This window comes from Euleptes europaea, chromosome 12, assembly GCF_029931775.1.
Source record: "Euleptes europaea isolate rEulEur1 chromosome 12, rEulEur1.hap1, whole genome shotgun sequence".
In the NCBI taxonomy this organism is placed as follows: Eukaryota; Metazoa; Chordata; class Lepidosauria; order Squamata; family Sphaerodactylidae; genus Euleptes; species Euleptes europaea.
The window spans coordinates 55,819-76,456 of NC_079323.1; the positions used below are offsets into that span (position 1 = coordinate 55,819).

General features: G+C 54.5%; 1 protein-coding gene across 1 annotated transcript in view; it reads right to left on the reverse strand.

Moving 5' to 3' along the window:
- The window catches only part of LCMT2 (leucine carboxyl methyltransferase 2), a 39,257-nt gene extending 35,574 nt beyond the window's left edge, over window positions 1–3,683 (reverse strand). Inside the window, exons 1-6 of the mRNA XM_056858756.1 lie at window positions 3,654–3,683; window positions 3,394–3,524; window positions 3,101–3,176; window positions 2,804–2,987; window positions 2,044–2,200; window positions 379–568 (exon numbers count right to left, since the gene is read on the reverse strand). Of these exons, the coding sequence (XP_056714734.1) occupies window positions 379–568; window positions 2,044–2,200; window positions 2,804–2,987; window positions 3,101–3,176; window positions 3,394–3,524; window positions 3,654–3,683 (768 nt within the window). The remainder of the gene's footprint in view (window positions 1–378; window positions 569–2,043; window positions 2,201–2,803; window positions 2,988–3,100; window positions 3,177–3,393; window positions 3,525–3,653) is intronic.
- Window positions 3,684–20,638: the final 16,955 nt, after the last annotated feature.

A 20,638-nucleotide genomic window follows, 5' to 3' on the forward strand; every position in this document is an offset into this window, starting at 1 on the left:
TTAAAAAATGCTTGAAGTTTTCCTGGTAAGAAATTATACGTGCTTATACCTTCTGCACCAGTCTCCTCCACCAGTGGAGAGAAGAAGAGTAAAAGGCAGAATGGCATTGCAGCAAAGGAGAAAGTCGGCCTGGCTTTTGGACAAAAGATGTAAGTTGTGGTGGAATGGGCACCAGCTAAGATTGTGAGCCCCAGGGCATCCCCCTCCCCCGGCATGTGGCGCGCACTACGCCAATGGGTCTCGTCCTAATCAGAGCAAGACTTTCACACTAGTCGCTGATGTTGTCATCGTAGCCCACTTTGCTCACCGTTACAGTTGAACCCTCTCACAAAATAGCACAGTCCCTTCGCTCCCCCCAGTTCTAAGCCCGGCACCTGCCTTCTGCAGGAAACGCATTTGCTGGGCCTTCAGGTCAGGGTACTGGGCCAAGGAGCAGAGCTGTGAGTTGCACCGTCTGAAATGGTTCTGCATAACGTGTCCAAAAGGATCCTCAGGATGGATCTGCTCATAGAGGACGAACCACGCCTGTGAGAAATGCCTGGCTGCCCACTGAATCAGGGCATCTGATCTGGAAGACATTGTCAGGAGAAGAAAGAGATAAATGAACTATAGAAGGAGGGCTGATAATCATTATTGGGGTTATGCTGGACTACCGTATATACTCGTGTATAAGCCGACCCGCATATAAGCCGAGGTGCCTAATTTCACCCCCAAAATGGGGAAAAATTAGGCACCCGCGTATAAGCCGAGGGTCGGCTTATACAACGGGTCGCCCTCCCGCCCGGCCTCCCGGGCCCTCCAGACCAACCCCAGTGCCACCTCCTCCCGGGCCCTCCAGACCCACCCCGACCCCAGCGCCACCCTGGGGGGGGGGGAAGAGCCCCTGAACCCCCAACTTACCGGGAGAGGTGGGAGGAGGAGGCCCGCTGATCAGCTGGAGGCGGCAGCGGAGCCCTTCCAGCGCTGGAGCCGGTGGCGGCGGCTGGCCACTTCCAGGCACTGGCCACTTCCCGGCGCCCAGAGAGCGCACCGGCCGGCGGCAGCGGGGCCCAGCCTGCGCGCAGGCAGGCCCCACTGGCCGCTTCCAGGCGCCCAGAGAGCGCGCTGGCCGGCGGCGGGGGCGGGGCCCAGCCTGCGCGCAGGCAGGCCCCGCTGGCCGCTTCCAGGCGCCCAGAGAGCGCGCTGGCCGGCGGCGGGGGCGGGGCCCAGCCTGCGCGCAGGCAGGCCCCGCTGGCCGCTTCCAGGCGCCCAGAGAGCGCGCTGGCCGGCGGCGGGGGCGGCGGCGGGGCCTAGCCTGCGTGCAGGCAGGCCCCGCTGGCCGCTTCCAGGCGCCCAGAGAGCGCGCTGGCCGGCGGCGGGGGCGGCGGGGCCCAGCCTGCGCGCAGGCAGGCCCCGCTGGCCGCTTTCAGGCGCCCAGAGAGCGTGCTGGCCGGCGGCGGGGGGCGGCAGCGGGGCCCTGCCTGCGAGCAGGCAGGCCCCGCTGGCCGCTTCCAGGCCGCCCAGAAGTCATGCGGGCCAGCGGCGGCGGTGGCGGCGCTAAGTTCCTCTTCCCTCCTTCCCTCCTCCCCCCTCCCACCGTATTGACCCGTGTATAAGCCGAGTTTGGTTTTTTCAGCCCTTTTTTTGGGCTGAAAAACTCGGCTTATACACGAGTATATACGGTAAACAAAAAAGGTCTTCACGGGCGAATTAGATTGCTGTGTGTGCACACACATACTTGTGTGTTAACAGGGCTGGTTACAATCAACTTAGCATTTTATTTGATCACACCAATAAACCCCTGTATCTCTTTTTCACTGTGTTTTTCTTACAGCTCCCCAACCTATGCAAAACACACAAGCGTTCTGGTCTACTTCACTTCAGTAGTGGAACAGCATCACACACTCTCAGGGCACTCACAGCCGTACACTACCCCGACTCCGCAGTAAGGAGAATCTATCGGCTACAACACCAATTATCCCTTTAAATACATAGCTGTTATCTGACAAAGCCTGACCGCTCAAACAGCCAGAAGCACCAGAGAACAGGGCACTCACCCCATACCTTTCGACTTCCATGTAGGTGAGCACCACTTCTGCCAGCAGCATGGTGGGCGCTTGGGGGTCTAAGCCAGCACAAGACAAGGCTTCCTCCAGCTTTGGAAGCTCAGCAAGATCCACCCCCAGCAGCCTGTAATCTTCTCCTGCAAAATGGACAGCTCCTAGGAAAAGAGAACACAACATTATCTGCCTTCGTGAGAGGAACTTCTGAGCGAAGCGCAAGACACTCTCCATAGGAGACATCTGTCACAGCAGGAGCAAGGGTCGGAATAGCCCAGAGAAATGTCACATTCCCTGGAAAGTGAACCTTCCTCCACATGTGTGCGCATCTGTGAGCAAAGCAGCCATTAAATTATGCCTCTGGAACCTACCTAGCGCGCTTATCAATTAAAGCAGCCAGCTCTTCCACGTTTCATACCAGTACAACCAGTAGAAATGCCTCCTATTCAGTCCTGGGACCTGAGAAGCTGAGACATTCCAGCACCAGGTTCTGTCCTGGCTGTCCGTTCCCAATTCACAAAGGGGCCATCTTTCCAGGATGATCCTGCATGCTGTCGAAACACCTCTTAGCCCTCACAGCTCAAGGGCAGCTGACTCCTGAACAGGGAACGAGTGGGCCTCTGTTCAGCCCGCCTGGCAGGCCGGCCACCCTCCCAGACCCACAGGGCTGCTCTTGGATTGTCGGCCCTCTCCTGGGGTCCCCACTGGCCACTCGGGGGGCGCGCTACCCAGGAGACCGCTCCCAGCACGGACACCCTCCGCACCTGACTCCCGATCCAAAGCTCTGCATCCCGCCACGGCGGCCAGCTCCCCCTGCGTCGCGATCAGGGCTGCTTTGTGGCGCGCCACGTCCGGGAAGTCCACCTCGAAGAAGGCGGCCTCCCCCAGGAGCCCCCGGGCCTTCAGGCAGAAGTACAGCGAGTCCAGGCCGGAGCCCAAGGAGAGGATCTACAAGGAAAGGAGGCCTGGCAGTGTTACCGCCCGCCCTGCCCTACTTGTTCCGAACCTGGCCTGCCCCCCCCACTTTGCCTTCCCAAGTGGGGTGTGGGGGGGGGGCTCACCTGCCTGTGCCCTCCAGGGGCCTGCAGGAAGGCGCCCGCACAGTGGTCCACTGCTCGGCTCCGGACGTAGTAGCCCCTGCAGAGGGAGAGAGGAGCCAGCAGAGGCTGGGAGGGAGGGGGGCTGCTGCCACCTCCAGGTTGGGCTACTAACCCTCCCCCCACCCACCCGAAAGCCCCAGCGGCCGACCGGCTGCGGCGGAGCTCCTGGGCTGCTCCCAAGCGCCGCCGAGAGGGGGAGGGGAAGAGACACCCCCCGCCCAGGGCCCCTCCCTCCCCCCCCGTGCCTGACCGACCGGTGGATGGGCGGGGCGCGGCGCCGGGCCGGGCGGGGGGCGGCGAGGCGGGGGGCGAAGGGGTCGCGGGTGTAGCCCAGCTGGGCGGCCGACCTCTTGCTGGCGGCGCTGCTGTCCCCGGTGCCCGCGACCTGAGCCCGAGGGGGGGGGAGGGGGAGGGGGGAGAGAGAGAGAGAGATGAGCAGCCGGAGCGAGGCAGCCCCCCCAGGGACAGACGCCCCCCCCCCACAGCCAGCCCCCCGCCCCCCCAGGGGACTCACCGCCGCCTCCCGGCGACGCCGCCGGCCCATGAGGAGAGGGGAGGGGAGCGAAGCCTGGGCGGAAGCGGAAGTGGGGGGAGTGGAGCCGCGCCATAGAGGCGGGCCGAGGCCCAGAGCGCCTCCGGCACCGCCCGGCCCACAGCGCCCCCTGCAAGGAGCAGCGGGCCGAGCGGCCGCTGGCCTGAGCACGTGGAGCGGCCTCGCGCTGAATCGGGGCCCCGCGCCCCCCACCCCCCCAACCCCCCACCCCCCCTCGGCCCATCGAAGCCAGCGTCGTCCGCTCAGGCCGGCAGCGGCTCTCCGGGGCCCCGCGGGCAGAGGGAGGCCTCTTTCCCACCCACCCCCCTCCTCGCCTGGCCCCTCTCCCTGAGGCCCCCCCGGGACCTCCCCCCCCCGGGACCTCCCCCCCCCCCGCTCCTGCGCGCCGAGCAGAGGCTCTGCGGAGCTGCCAAGAAGCTAAAGCGCAGTAGGAGCTTCGACCAGTGAGCTGCTCCAGGCCAGCAGCCAGGGTGGCTGCGCTCTAGGAGGCTGAAGTTGGTTCCTTATTCCCAGTTCGTTCCCTATTCCCAGTTCCTTATTCACATTTCCTAGTTCCAGAATGATTTTGAGGACATTACAAAAGCTCTACACCCCAAGATATGGATTGGACCACCACATATCATACACCCCCACATTCAGGAGACCGTGCCCTTCGAGATGGCGCATGCTGGGTCCTGGTCCAAAGTTCGGTTCTTGTGCCAGCGGCTCCCAAGTGGGGTGCCCCCAGGACAGATGCCATACAGGCACTGCACCCCAAAATAATCTTTGGACCACCCCAAATGACACATCCCCAAACTCCAGAGACTGTCCCCTCCAAGAAGACATGCAGCGGTGCCCGGTCCAAACACTGGTTCTGGTGCCATTGGCTTCTTTTTGGGTTCCCCCCCCCAGAAACCTGTATTGCAAAGAGGTTTTGAATAAGGAACTGGAGCTCTGCACCCCAAAATATGGATTGGACCATCACATATCATACACCCCCACATTCAGGGGACCGTGCCCTTCGAGATGGCGCATGCTGGGTCCTGGTCCAAAGTTCGGTTCTTGTGCCAGCGGCTCCCAAGTGGGGTGACCCCAGGACAGATGCCCATACAGGCACTGCACCCCAAAATAATCTTTGGACCACCCCAAATGACATATCCCCACACTCCAGAGACTGTCCCCTCCAAGAAGCCATACAGCGGTGCCCAGTCCAAACACTGGTTCTGGTGCCATTGGCTTCTTTTTGCCCCTCCCCCCAGAAACCTGAATTGCAAAGAGGTTTTGAATAAGGAACTGGAGCTCTGCACCCCAAAATATGGATTGGACCACCACATACCATACACCCCCACATTCAGGGGACTGTGCCCTTCGTTATGACATATGCTGGGTCCTGGTCCAAAGTCTGGTTCTTGTGCCAGCAGCTCCCAAGTGAGGTGCCCCCAGGACCAAGGCACATGCAGACCCTGCACCCCAAAATAATCTTTGGACCACCCCAATTGACACATCCCCACACTCCAGAGACTGTCCCCTCCAAGAAGACATACAGCGGTGGCCGATCCAAACACCGGTTCTGGTGCCATTGGCTTCTTTTTTGGTCCCCCCCCCGAAACCTGTATTGCAAAGAGGTTTTGAATAAGGAACTGGAGCTCTGCACCCCAAATATGGATTGGGCCACCACATATCATACACCCCCACATTCAGGGGACCGTGCCCTTCGAGATGGCGCATGCTGGGTCCTGGTCCAAAGTTCAGTTCTTGTGCCAGCGGCTCCCAAGTGGGGTGCCCCCAGGACAGATGCCCATACATACCCTGCACCCCAAAATAATCTTTGGACCACCCCAAATGACATATCCCCACACTCCAGAGACTGTCCCCTCTAAGAAGACATACAGCAGTGCCCAGTCCAAACACTGGTTCTGGTGCCATTGGCTTCTTTTTGCCCCCCCCCCAGAAACCTGTATTGCAAAGAGGTTTTGAATAAGGAACTGGAGCTCTGCACCCCAAAATATGGATTGGACCACCACATACCATACACCCCCACATTCAGGGGACGGTGCCCTTCGATATGACATATGCTGGGTCCTGGTCCAAAGTCCGGTTCTTGTGCCAGCGGCTCCCAAGTGGGGTGACCCAGGACAGATGACCATACAGGCACTGCACCCCAAAATAATCTTTGGACCACCCCAAATGACATATCCCCACACTCCAGAGACTGTCCCCTCCAAGAATACATACAGCGGTGGCCGGTCCAAACACCGGTTCTGGTGCCATTGGCTTCTTTTTGGGTCCCCCCCCCCCAGAAACCTGTATTGCAAAGAGGTTTTGAATAAGGAACTGGAGCTCTGCACCCCAAAATATGGATTGGACCTCCACATATCATACACCCCCACATTCAGGGGACCGTGCCCTTCGAGATGGCGCATGCTGGGTCCTGGTCCAAACTTCGGTTCTTGTGCCAGCGGCTCCCAAGTGGGGTGCCCCCAGGACAGATGCCCATACAGACCCTGCACCCAAAATAATCTTTGGACCACCCCAAATGACACATCCCCACACTCCAGAGACTGTCCCCTCCAAGAAGACATACAGTGGTGCCCGGTCCAAACAGCGGTTCTGGTGCCATTGGCTTCTTTTTGGGTCCCCCCCCCCAGAAACCTGTATTTCAAAGAGGTTTTGAATAAGGAACTGGAGCTGTGCACCACAAAATATGGATTGGACCACCACATATCATACACCCCCACATTCAGGGGACCGTGCCCTTCGAGATGGCGCATGCTGGGTCCTGGTCCAAAGTTTGGTTCTTGTGCCAGCGGCTCCCAAGTGGGGTGCCCCCAGGACAGATGCCCATACAGACCCTGCACCCCAAAATAATCTTTGGACCACCCCAAATGACACATCCCCACACTCCAGAGACTGTCCCCTCCAAGAAGACATACCGCGGTGCCCGGTCCAAACAGCGGTTCTAGTGCCATTTGCTTCTTTTTGGGTCCCCCCCCCGAAACCTGTATTGCAAAGAGGTTTTGAATAAGGAACTGGAGCTCTGCACCCCAAAATATGGATTGGACCACCACATATCATACACCCCCACATTCAGGGGACTGTGCCCTTCGAGATGACGTATTCTGGGTCCTGGTCCAAAGTCCAGTTCTTGTGCCAGCGGCTGCCAAGTGGAGTGACCCCGGACAGATGCCCATACAGACTGCACCCCAAAATAATCTTTGGACCACCCCAAATGATACATCCCCCCACTCCAGAGACTGTCCCCTCTAAGAAGACATACAGCGGTGCCCGGTCCAAACAGTGGTTCTGGTGCCATTGGCTTCTTTTTGGGTCCCCCCCAGAAACCTGTATTGCAAAGAGGTTTTGAATAAGGAACTGGAGCTCTGCACCCCAAAATATGGATTGGACCACCACATATCATACACCCCCACATTCAGGGGACCATGCCCTTCGAGATGACGCATGCTGGGTTCTGGTCCAAAGTCCGGATCTTGTACCAGCGGCTCTCAAGTGGGGTGACCCAGGACAGATGCCCATACAGACACTGCACCCCAAAATAATCTTTGGACCACCCGAAATGACACATCCCCACACTCCAGAGACTGTCCCCTCCAAGAAGACATACAGCGGTGCCTGTCCAAAAACCGGTTCTGGCACCATTGGCTTCTTTTTGGTTCGTCCCCCCACCCCAAAACCTGTATTGCAAAGAAGTTTTGAATAGGGAACTACTGTCCCCTGCAAGAGGACATACAGTGGTGCTCGGTCCACACACTGATTCTGGTACCACCTGTTTCTATTTGTGGTGGCCCCTGAAAATCTTGTATTGTGAAGAAATGTTTTGGACATTTGTGAGCCTTCTGCACCCCAAAATTAAGTTTTGAGCACCACATATCATACACTCAGAGTACTGTAAACTTCAAGGGGGTACGTGCTGGGTCCTGGGACAAAGGCCAATTCTTCTGCCAGCTGCTCTTAAGTGTGGTGGCTCCAGGACAAATGAGAAGTTATCAGCTCCCTTAGCATATGTGTTAAAGGTCCACTTGCAGGTCACTTAGTAACTGACAGCAGTTACCTAAGTAATTACTATTCTATTCAGGGATCTTGGAATCATTCCTTCTTCCTGGGAAAACTCCACCCAAAACCATTTCACTCATCTGGAAATGTATAGCTAATACTTAACAGTACTTTTTCCGAATAGTCTGGGTATTCTGCGTCTCTGTTTCTATCACCTGTCCTTTCTAACTAAATGTTCAAAGGTAATATAAAAGTTCATTGTCCCTGGCAATTTTTCGTGGCCAGTGAAGGTTGTGTTAGAACAGTTGCAATGTCTAGTGTGCAAAGCACAGTCCCCTGAATGTGGGGGTGTATGATACAGGTTTCTTTGCAATACAGGTTTCTGGGGGGGGACCCAAAAAGAAGCCAATGGCACCAGAACCGGTGTTTGGACCGGCCACCGCTGTATGTCTTCTTGGAGGGGAAAGTCTCTGGAGTGTGGGGATATGTCATTTGGGGTGGTCCAAAGATTATTTTGGGGTGCAGTGCCTGTATGGTCATCTGTCCTGGGTCACCCCACTTGGGAGCCGCTGGCACAACAACCAAACTTTGGACCAGGACCCAGCATGCGCCATCTCGAAGGGCACGGTCCCCTGAATGTGGGGGTGTATGATATGTGGTGGTCCAATCCATATTTTGGGGTGCAGAGCTCCAGTTCCTTATTCAAAACCTCTTTGCAATACAGGTTTCTGGGGGGGGGACCCAAAAAGAAGCCAATGGCACCAGAACCGGTGTTTGGACCGGGCACCGCTGTATGTCCTCTTGGAGGGGACAGTCTCTGGAGTGTGGGGATATGTCATTTGGGGTGGTCCAAAGATTATTTTGGGGTGCAGTGCCTGTATGGTCATCTGTCCTGGGTCACCCCACTTGGGAGCCGCTGGCACAAGAACCGAACTTTGGACCAGGACCCAGCATGCGCCATATCGAAGGGCACGGTCCCCTGAATGTGGGGGTGTATGATATGTGGTGGTCCAATCCATATTTTGGGGTGCAGAGCTCCAGTTCCTTATTCAAAACCTCTTTGCAATACAGGTTTCTGGGGGGGGACCCAAAAAGAAGCCAATGGCACCAGAACCGGTGTTTGGACCGGGCACCGCTGAATGTCTTCTTGGAGGGGACAGTCTCTGGAGTGTGGGGATGTGTCATTTGGGGTGGTCCAAAGATTATTTTGGGGTGCAGTGCCTGTATGGGCATTTGTCCTGGGGTCACCCCACTTGGGAGCCGCTGGCACAAGTACCGAACTTTGGACCAGGACCCAGCATGCGCCATCTCGAAGGGCACGGTCCCCTGAATGTGGGGGTGTATGATATGTGGTGGTCCAATCCATATTTTGGGGTGCAGAGCTCCAGTTCCCTATCCAAAACCTCTTTGCAATACAGGTTTCTGGGGGGGGGGGACCCAAAAAGAAGCCAATGGCAAAAGAACCAGTGTTTGGACCGGGCACCGCTGTATGTCTTCTTGGAGGGGACAGTCTCTGGAGTGTGGGGATATGTCATTTGGGGTGGTCCAAAGATTATTTTGGGGTGCAGTGCCTGTATGGGCATCTGTCCTGGGGTCACCCAACTTGGGAGCCGCTGGCACAAGAACCGAACTTTGGACCAGGACCCAGCATGCGCCATCTCGAAGGGCACGGTCCCCTGAATGTGGGGGTGTATGATATGTGGTGGTCCAATCCATATTTTGGGGTGCAGAGCTCCAGTTCCCTATTCAAAACCTCTTTGCAATACAGGTTTCTGGGGGGGTGGACCCAAAAAGAAGCCAATGGCACCAGAACCGGTGTTTGGACCGGGCACCGCTGTATGTCTTCTTGGAGGGGACAGTCTCTGGAGTGTGGGGATATGTCATTTGGGGTGGTCCAAAGATTATTTTGGGGTGCAGTGCCTGTATGGGCATTTGTCCTGGGGTCACCCCACTTGGGAGCCGCTGGCACAAGTACCGAACTTTGGACCAGGACCCAGCATGCGCCATCTCGAAGGGCACGGTCCCCTGAATGTGGGGGTGTATGATATGTGGTGGTCCAATCCATATTTTGGGGTGCAGAGCTCCAGTTCCCTATTCAAAACCTCTTTGCAATACAGGTTTCTGGGGGGGGGACCCAAAAAGAAGCCAATGGCAAAAGAACCAGTGTTTGGACCGGGCACCGCTGTATGTCTTCTTGGAGGGGACAGTCTCTGGAGTGTGGGGATATGTCATTTGGGGTGGTCCAAAGATTATTTTGGGGTGCAGTGCCTGTATGGTCATCTGTCCTGGGTCACCCCACTTGGGAGCCGCTGGCACAAGAACCGAACTTTGGACCAGGACCCAGTATGCACCATATCGAAGGGCACGGTCCCCTGAATGTGGGGGTGTATGATATGTGGTGGTCCAATCCATATTTTGGGGTGCAGAGCTCCAGTTCCTTATTCAAAACCTCTTTGCAATACAGGTTTCTGGGGGGGGGACCCAAAAAGAAGCCAATGGCACCAGAACCGGTGTTTGGACCGGGCACCGCTGTGTGTCTTCTTGGAGGGGACAGTCTCTGGAGTGTGGGGATATGTCATTTGGGGTGGTCCAAAGATTATTTTGGGGTGCAGTGCCTGTATGGGCATTTGTCCTGGGGTCACCCCACTTGGGAGCCGCTGGCACAAGTACCGAACTTTGGACCAGGACCCAGCATGCGCCATCTCGAAGGGCACGGTCCCCTGAATGTGGGGGTGTATGATATGTGGTGGTCCAATCCATATTTTGGGGTGCAGAGCTCCAGTTCCCTATTCAAAACCTCTTTGCAATAAAGGTTTCTGGGGAGGGGGACCCAAAAAGAAGCCAATGGCAAAAGAACCAGTGTTTGGACCGGGCAACGCTGTATGTCTTCTTGGAGGGGACAGTCTCTGGAGTGTGGGGATATGTCATTTGGGGTGGTCCAAAGATTATTTTGGGGTGCAGTGCCTTTATGGGCATCTGTCCTGGGGTCACCCAACTTGGGAGCCGCTGGCACAAGAACCAAACTTTGGACCAGGACCCAGCATGTGCCATCTCGAAGGGCACGGTCCCCTGAATGTGGGGGTGTATGATATGTGGTGGTCCAATCCATATTTTGGGGTGCAGAGCTCCAGTTCCTTATTCAAAACCTCTTTGTAATGCAGGTTTCTGGGGGGGGGAACCCAAAAAGAAGCCAATGGCACCAGAACCAGTGTTTGGACCGGGCACCGCTGCATGTCTTCTTGGAGGGGACAGTCTCTGGAGTTTGGGGATGTGTCATTTGGGGTGGTCCAAAGATTATTTTGGGGTGCAGTGCCTGTATGGGCATCTGTCCTGGGGGCACCCCACTTGGGAGCCGCTGGCACAAGAACCGAACTTTGGACCAGGACCCAGCATGCGCCATCTCGAATGGCACGGTCCCCTGAATGTGGGGGTGTATGATATGTGGTGGTCCAATCCATATCTTGGGGTGTAGAGCTTTTGTAATGTCATCTGTCCTGGGGGCACCCCACTTGGGAGCCGCTGGCACAAGAACCGAACTTTGGACCAGGACCCAGCATATGTCATCTCGAAGGGCACAGTCCCCTGAATGTGGGGGTGTATGATATGTGGTGGTCCAATCCATATTTTGGGGTGCAGAGCTCCAGTTCCTTATTCAAAACCTCTTTGCAATACAGGTTTCTGGGGGGGGAACCCAAAAAGAAGCCACTGGCACCAGAACCAGTGTTTGGACCGGGCACTGCTGCATGTCTTCTTGGAGGGGACAGTCTCTGGAGTGTGGGGATGTGTCATTTGGGGTGGTCCAAAGATTATTTTGGGGTGCAGTGCCTGTATGGCATCTGTCCTGGGGGCACCCCACTTGGGAGCCGCTGGCACAAGAACCGAACTTTGGACCAGGACCCAGCATACGCCATATCGAAGGGCACGGTCTCCTGAATGTGGGGGTGTATGATATGTGGTGGTCCAATCCATATCTTGGGGTGTAGAGCTTTTGTAATGTCCTCAAAATCATTCAGGAACTAGGAAATGTGAATAAGGAACTGGGAATAGGGAACGAACTGGGAATAAGGAACCAACTTCAGCCTCCTCTGCGCTCTGCTCAGAGTCCGAATAGCGGCGTGGGAGGCCCGTCGCGAGGACCGGAGAGGGAAACTAACAGGGCGTGAAGAAATCCTGCTCTTGCTCAGCCTTCTCTCGCGACGGAAACAGGGCTCAACGTGGCAAGAACAGGACACACGATGGGGGTCGGGAGTTGCAGCCTAGGATCGGCATGGGGCTGGTGCAGAAACACCCATTTTCTTTCAATGAAACTCAGCGCTCAGGACCAGAGGAATGGCACCCACACGTACTAAAAGAGCTCACGGTTGTAATTTCTTGGCCTCTGTCCATTATTTTTGAGAATTCCTGGAGAACAGGTGAGGTGCCAGAAAATTGGAGGAGGGCAAATGTGGTCCCCATCTTCACGAAGGGGAAAAAGGAGGATCCGAACAACTACTGACCCGTCAGCTTGACATCTATACCTGGAAATGTTTTACAACAAATCTTAACAGTCAGTCCTTAGCATTTAGAAAGAATGGCTGAGATTACAAAGAGCCAGCATGGGTTTCCCAAGAATAAGTCATGTCAGACTAATCTTATCTCTTTTTTGAGTAAGTTACTACCTTGGTGGATCAAGGGAGTGCTGTGGACATAGTTTATCTTGATTTCATTGAGGCTTTTGATAAGGTTCCACATAATCTTGTTGACAAGTTGGTAAAAAGTGGTTTAGATCCCATTACTGTTAGGTGGATCTGTAGCTGGTTGTCAGATCTCACCCAAAGAGTGCTTGTTAATGGTTCCTCATCTTGGAGAGGAGTGACAAGTGGAGTTCCTCAGGGATCTGTCTTGGGCCCTGTGTTGTTCAACATTTTTACAAATGATTTGATGAAGGAATAGAGGGGATGCTTATTAAATCTGCAGATGTTACCAAATTGGGAGGGGTAGCAAATATGTTAGAAGACAGAGACAGGTTGCAGGATGAACTTGACAGGGTGGAAAACTGGGCTAAAACTAATAAAATGAATTCCAACAGAAATAAATGTAAAGTTCTGGATCCTCTGGGACTTGAATTCAAGTCCTGCATGTGTGATGCCACTCACAGCTGCATGTCCTGACACAGAGACCCCTTGTTTTTCTGATGTTTACCCACAACACCCACCTGTAAGCTAGAACTGGCAGAAGCATTTCTGTCACTTATAAATGACTTTTCAAATATGGCCACTAGATGGTGGCACCTCACAGGGAAACAAGAACAAATTCCGAAGGATTTTGGGGTGGCAAAACGGAGGGGGGGGGGCTGTTTCAATTCTACCTTTCCCAGTACTGAGCCGGCCTCCAGGTGGGAGGTGGGGGTCCCCTGGAATTGCAGCTTACCTCCAGACTGCAGAGTTCGGCTCCCCTGCAGAAAAAGGATGCTTTGGAGGGTGGACTCTCTGGCACTGTACCCTGCGGAGGTCCCTGTCCTCCCTAGGCTCCACCCTCAAAACTCCAGTTCCCCAACCTGGATCTGGATACTCTATCCCACCCATCCCCCAGGGGGGGCCGAGGGGACCTGGCAACCACAGATGAAGACCTGGATCTACTTTCAGGAAAAAAATACCTTTAGCATTTACACCTTTCTTCCATCCTGGTGCTCAAGGGGGAATCCCACTCAGGAGACACCTGGGGAGTCTGCCTTTTCAGGCTGCAGCGCCTTCTGTGGGAGACTTTGTGTGTGCTGCCTTCACAGGCTTTCCCTTCCAACCAAAATGTCTGCCGACCTGAAGCATTCCCCTTGCTGTATTTAGGAAGCATCAGCCAAGTCCAAGGCAAGAGCGTTTCTGCATTGTTTGATGCCACAGCTCTCCCACCTCCCCACACCTGCTTTCTTTGGCAAAGCCTTGAAGCAGGTTCCTGAAAGGCAGGCGTTTCTCCACGCTAGAGTCTGCCTGCAACAGAATGCCCATGTCAGACCCAGGATGGCCGTTGTCTCCTTGCTGTGATTTGTGCCAGTGCTCAGCCTCTACATCTGGTTTCAGTGCAGTAATAGAGGAAGCAAAAATGGATAATGGCAGGCGAAGAGCACCTTTCCTGTGCTTCTGTATAACTGCACCGATGGCTGGGTGGGGAAAATCCTCCTAGCACCAAGAATGCCTTTTGCCTAGCATTTCTTTGTCTAGAACTGAAGCGCTGGCTTGAGTGGCTGAGGAGCCCCCTGGCCCCTCTCTTTTTCTCTCAGCTGCATCCAGGAAACTTAAAACAGTTCCTGTGAGCTCTGTGTTACGGCGACCCCTGATAGACAGAGTGCAGTGAGGCCGGTGGGAACACACACTCAGAGGCGAAAGCGGCAGCAGGAAAGGGCTTGGCTGCCTTCACCTTCCATTCTGCAAATGGGGGGGTGGCGTAAAAGCCGCTGGATGGTTTCCTCATCACTTCCTTTCTTCCTTGCAGCTTGGTTGCTGAAACTGGAGAATCCCAGAGCAGGAGGTGCGGCTGTGTTGAGAATGGCTGCCTTTCTAAGCCAGGGAATCTCCTCCCTACACCCTACTGCATCCAATTCCTGCCGAGTGCTTTCAGCCATGGAGAATACCCAGCAGGAATCTGTAACCTAGAAATGAAAGACATTCTCCTGCTCACAGCCAGTGTGGGAGTGACTTAGAATGTGTCCATCTTCAGACCCCCGACCACTGGCTCTGAGCGTCATTTGTTAAATTGGGTCCTCTACAGCACTCTTTGCAGACTGACCACCGGACAGAGCATTTCTCCGAGCTTTCTTAATCTCCTGCCGGTGAAACCTGTTTTCAGGCATGAGATGTCTCTCCTGCTGCTTCTCAGCACAGAAGTAGGCCAGTGCTGCAAATTTCGGGACGGAGCATTCCCTTGGTGCACCTTTTGGAGGCAACAACATAGTTGGCCCATTTATAAATGCTGCGAAGGAACAGATTCATCAAGCCCCCTCCCTGCTTATATGGGTGGCCCTGAGAGATGATAAAACCCTTATGACCCAAGTCTCTGCTTTAACCCTTCCCCTTGCTCTCTGAAGTTACCAAAAAGAAACTGGCTATCAGCTACTGCCACCAGTGACTCCAAGAATATCTCCTGCTGAATGGGGTTGCAGGTCTTGCTCTCTGTACCTGCATTGTCACTTAGAGGCTCTGCCGAGTTGCCGCCTCTCCTGCTTTCCTCCTACTAGCTAGTGCAGGAACAATCTATCACTATCACTTTTGGCCATCACGCTCCAGGGGTGGCTAACTTACCCACTGTTCCTCCCCATTACACCCTTCAGGCAGCAAGACCTAATAGGTGTGGTATGTTTACAGAGATCAGGCTGAGCAAGGTACAACAAAAAGGTGAAAACAAGCAATCCTTTTTCCAGGCTGCACTTGGTATTTATCCTAAATGATATTTAAATAGGACCTGCTGGTGTATCTTTCAGTTGGAGTTGTTTAAAGTTCAGCCTTATCTTAGTTCTCCCTTTTGTTCCTTGCCATATGGGCAAATTGAGTCTGTAGGTAAAGGTCAGGTCCTGCATGGCTTGTGCCTCCCTGGTCAGAAGCCACCAAATGAGAGAGCTGCTTCTCTGTGCCCAGAGAATATATAACCTCCCCTGGGGAAAGTCCTCCCCACCCCAGTGTCATTCATCCTTTTCTGCTTCAGGAGAAAAGCTTTACTATCTGGCCATTTGGCTGTTAGCAGTCTCTGTCCCTGGAGGTGAAACATTCTAGCAAGGAGAGAGATGGAAAACCACCACACTACTTGGGACAGAGCCGTTAGCATATGTAAGTCCTCAAGGGTTTTCTGTTTGGAGCTCGATGGCTCGACCCCAGCCCTCTCCCTCCTGCCAGCTACTAGTTTGCGTCCATGTTCCAATTCACAAACAGAGTGTAGTCCCAATGGTGAATTCCAGGGTGGAAGGCATCACCCCTGCTGTCTGACAAACTCAACCCAAATTGCTGCAATGATAAAAACTAGATTCCTTCTGCCCTTCCCGGTAGGCCCACTGCTTCCAATATCATTGTCAGTAGTCTCCTTTTGGGCCTCGTTTTGAGAGGGGATGTGAGCATAATCTTTGCATGCTGTGAGGAAACGGGGTTCCCCTCCAGCATCCTTTCTCACACCATGGCCAACCAGTTACTCCGGAAGACAACAACACAGCACAGAGGCCAAAGCTTTCCCCGGGTGTTGCCTGTTGGCACTGTTGTTCAGAGGTTTACTGCCTCTGAACATGGAAGTTCCATTTAGTCACCATGGCTAGAAGCCACAGATCGGACATCTCCTCTAAGAATCTGTAATCCCCTTTTAAAGCTCTCCAAGCCTGGGGCCATTGTGACATCCTCTAGCAGCAGATTCCACATTTTTAATCACCCGTGGCGTAAAGAAGCATTTCCTTTTGTTCATCCTGAATCTACTGGCTATCAACTTGTTGGTTGATTATAATTTTAATATATTTTTACTGCCAGCCACCCTGAGCAATGTAGAGGTTTTCAAATAAATACATATATAAGATCACAGGGAGTAATGGTGTGGCTGCACAACCTCATTGCAAGGCAAAACAAATTAGACCTTACGTTTGTACTAAGTATGCAGGAGTCACCTTCTGGCATGACCAACTTCTGGGGGCTGAGGTCATGCTAAGGTGCCCCCTGCCAGATGAATGATGAAGATTTTATCTAAATCATTATCAAACGTTTGCTGACTATTGGCATAAAAATGCAGCTCATAACTAAAGAATAAAGAAAGAATCCCGCTCTCTAAGCTTGGCCTTGTGCTACCTTTTTGTTCCTAGTTACCTTTCTTTGTATGTGAGTGGGTATGAAAATCCCCTGAGCAAGCCCTCTCCAAAATAAGTGCAGTTTTTCCAGGACCAAGCATACATCTTGGCCCCTTTCACAGCATGTAGGCTGGATTGAGGGCTACGTGCCCCGTCTGCCAGGAGACTCTTCACAGAAGGAGAGCGCCTGGCAGGAGGGACTTCACCGATGGCAGGTAGCCAGTTATTCTGAAACTAGTTGCAGGCTACCCCAATTCCCCTTCTGAGTCTGCCAGTCTTCAGCCAGAACTCCACCTGCCAGGCAAAGAAAGGGCCAGCAGCTCAATAGGAAGGGCCTCCCATCACATCTGCCTCACTGCCTGCCCTTGAGCCTGCCGGAAGAGGTGATCTACAATGTTGTGTATGTAAATAGTTAGGTGGGTAAGCAGGGGAAGACCTAGGAGCTTGAGTCCCAGATGAAGGCTCCTAAACCCTGCTCGCGCTATTGGCCCAAGCCAGCGCATCCCATTGGCCCTAAGCCAGGTTGTGCCATTGGCGACCCGGGGGTTGTTCCCCCCTATCACAGATCGGGGGGGAGTGGCCGCAAGCGGCCATGGGGGAATATAAGCAGGGCCGTTTTACACAGTTCTCGGTTCTGTGTTGTACCACAATAAATGTGTTGTGTTGGAACTCCGTCTCGACCTCGTGTGTCCTCCCCATGCGGACTTAACAGTGGCGACGAAGGCTGGTAGGCAGTCTGGCTCTGATACCGAAACCACTCTCGCTGAAATCGCCTCGTTTTCCGCGACCTTACAGTGACTGGTAGGCAGCTCGGTTTGCCTTGCTGAATTCCTATGACACACCAGAGACACAACACTTCGCTGCAAAGTACATGGCGTGGAGAAGGTCTCAGTCTCCGTGGAAATCGGTGGCGCCCCTGCGAGATGGAGGTGGACTTGGGCTCTTCCCTCTCCATTATCTCGATGGACACCTTCCACGACCTGGGCTGCCGCGCCTCCCTCCCCAAGCTGCAGCCGACTGGAGTCCTTATTTCGGACTACCAGCGGCGTCGGGTTCCGGTCTGGGGAGAGGCCCATGTGCCCGTCCGTTTCCAGGGTCATTCCGCCCGCCTCCGCCTCATCGTAGTCGACGGTCCCCGCTCCAGCCTCCTGGGCCTCGAATGGTTCCCGGCCCTTGGGATCCATCTGGCAGGCATCCACCGCATCAGCCAGCCCGCTCTCGACTCCGTCTGGACTGAGTTCGAGGACTTCTGGAAGGGTCCGCTTGGCTGCTACAAGGGGCCACCAGTTCACCTGCACGTCAACCCCACTGCCACCCCCATCCGCCTAAAGCCTCGCCGGGTCCCCTTTGCACTCAAGGACTGCATCTACACCGAGCTCGACCGGCTCGTCGCGCAGGGCGTCCTGGTGCTGGTGCCCAACGCTCCATGAGAGACCCTGATTGTGACGCCCTTGAAGGTCAACAGGGAGGTCCGCATCTGCGCGGACTACAAGTGCACCCTGAACAAGGCCCTGCAGCCTCATGCCTACCCGGTGCCTGTGGTCAGCCACCTCCTGGCCTCCCTTGCGGGGGGCCGGGTCTTCGCTAAGCTGGACCTCGCCCAGGCATACCAGCAGCTTCTGGTGGACCCAGAGTCAGCTGTGGCCCAGACCATAGTAACGCACCCGGGGCGCTTTCAGGGTGACTCGGCTGCAGTTCGGGGTCAGCACAGCCCCAGGCATCTTCCAAAACTTGATGGAAGACCTCTTCAAAGGCCAGCCAGGCGTCGTCCCCTACTTTGATGACGTCCTCATCGCCGCTGGCTCCGAGGGTGAGCTCCTGGAGCGCGTCCACCGGGTGCTCTGCTGTTTCCGGGACGCCGGCCTCACAGTGAAGTGGGAGAAGTGCCAGCTGGGCCTGCCGCGGGTGGAGTTCCTGGGCTACTTGATCGATGCGGACGGCATCCACCCCACGCCCGACAAGATCAAGGCCATCCACAGTGCCCCTCCACCTCGGTGCAAGCAGGAGCTCCAGTCGTTCCTGGGACTGCTGAACTTCTACCATGCCTTCTTGCCCAACAAGGTGTCGGTAGCAGAGCCCCTTCACCGGCTCTTGGACAAGTCAGGCACGCAGGCTACTATTGGCCCAAGCCAGCGCGCCCCATTGGCCCTAAGCTGGGTTGTGCCATTGGCGACCCGGGAGTTGTTCCCCCCATCACAGATCGGGGGGGAGTGGCCGCAAGCGGCCAAGGGGAAATATAAGCAGGGCCGTTTTACACAGTTCTCAGTTCTGTGCTGTACCACAATAAACACGTTGTGTTGGAACTCCGTCTCGACCTCGTGTGTCCTCCCCACGCAGACTTAACATCCAAATTGTCCAGAAGGAAGCAACAGAGCACTGAATGGGATGGCCTGGGACTATGGGAGGAGGTGTCACGCCTTCGAATAACACCCTGTGGGAACACAATACTCAGGGCATGAAGTAAACTAGCCCGCCAGGTAAAGAACCATGATAAGGCTTGGACCCAGGCGTACTAGTTTTCTAAGGTGTTTTTTTTTTGGTAATTTACATTATTGACAGCAAGCAACTAGCTTTCTTTAGTCAGAGTGCAGTTCCATTCCCCCTTCAGGATTTCCTTCTTCCCAGGAGGTGTGATGAGGGAAGTATTCTGTTTGGCTCCACTTCCTGAGGCAGCCATTTTGGGTCTGGCTCCATTTCCAAGGGAAGCCATTTTGGGTTGGTGCTCGCCATCTCATCTCAAAATCCCAAAGGTGGTCACAGACTCAAAAAGGTTGGAGACCCTAGTGAAGGTCAACCCAATCAATAGGATAGGATACCTAATAAGCAATGTAATAGGATTAGGATGCAGAAACTCAAAAACCTGCAACAAGGCTGAAATAAAGCACAAGTATTAACCTGGCCTATTAAATGATGCTGGAGAATACATACAGCGACAGACTGAGCTGTAATTAGGATAGTAATTTGTACAGTATTCATACGGCACACATTAGTGTAGTCCACAGTCTCTTTCCCTTGATTAAAGGATTCTTCCTGAATCAATTTTGCTGTAACAAAGCCATCCCGTCCACACCCCAGGTGGGAGAGGCTCCGCCACCTCCTTCTGTGCCAGCTGGTGACGACCTTCACACTGGCTTCTGTGGGCTACTTGGTCCCTGTCGTTTTTGTCTGGCCTGTCCTTATTAGCGTTGGCTTAGAACCAGCTTTGTACAGGGAGAAGGGGGAGGCAGTTTTTAGGAAGAAAGTCCGTACAAGCTTGTTGCGTTAGAGGAGAAATGGATGTCCTTTAATGTTAAAGAAATATCTCTTGAGCTAGGGAAAGGCAGAGCGGGCACGCCAGTGATCCATCGAAGCTTGGTTGGAGGGCTGTGCCAGGAGCGCACCGCTGGCTGTCATGGAGGCGTGGGAAGGCAAACAAAGGCAGGAAGAGGAGCGGGCCGGTGGAAGGAAGGAAATCCCAGGGTAAACAAGGAGGCAGCAGCAGGACAGAGGGAAGGAAGGATAAAGAGGAATCTGGCCTGTCCACCTTACTAACTCTCCTGCCCCCTCTGGAACACTGGGTGTGTTTAGCGCAAAGAGATGCTGCACTGGTCCTGCGCTTCTCACAGTTAGTGCAGTCCTTTTGTCCACTTAAGCAAGCCGTAAGCTCACACCAGCCTCCTTGCCCTCCTTGCTCCATTGGACTCTATTATAATGGGGGGCACATCAAGATATACCGGTGTCAAGGCATGCTGGTGCCACAGCAGCCCCACAGCAGTGTAACCCCAGCACCAGGGCAGAATGGGTGGCACCAATGGGGACCCAAGGCAGCATACACCATTCTCCATTTTATCCTCACAACAACCCTGTGAGGTAGGTGATTCTATGACCTTAGGCAGATCATGAGAGGGAGAGCACATTGATCATCTTCTGGGCATGGAATAGGGGTCACTGGGTGTGTGTGGGGGGGAGGTAGTTGTGAATGTCCTGCATTGTGCAGGGGGTTGGACTAGATGACTCTGGTGATACCAACTCTATGACTATACCCTCACTAACAACCCTAGTTAATAAAACAACCATTAATTACTGGCTGAAGATCATCTTCTGTACATCCCCAGGCCTTTTGACCTTGGCGTATGAAGAGATGAAGAGTAACTCATGGCGCAGTTCTGTGTTGAGATTGGTGGCTAGTCTT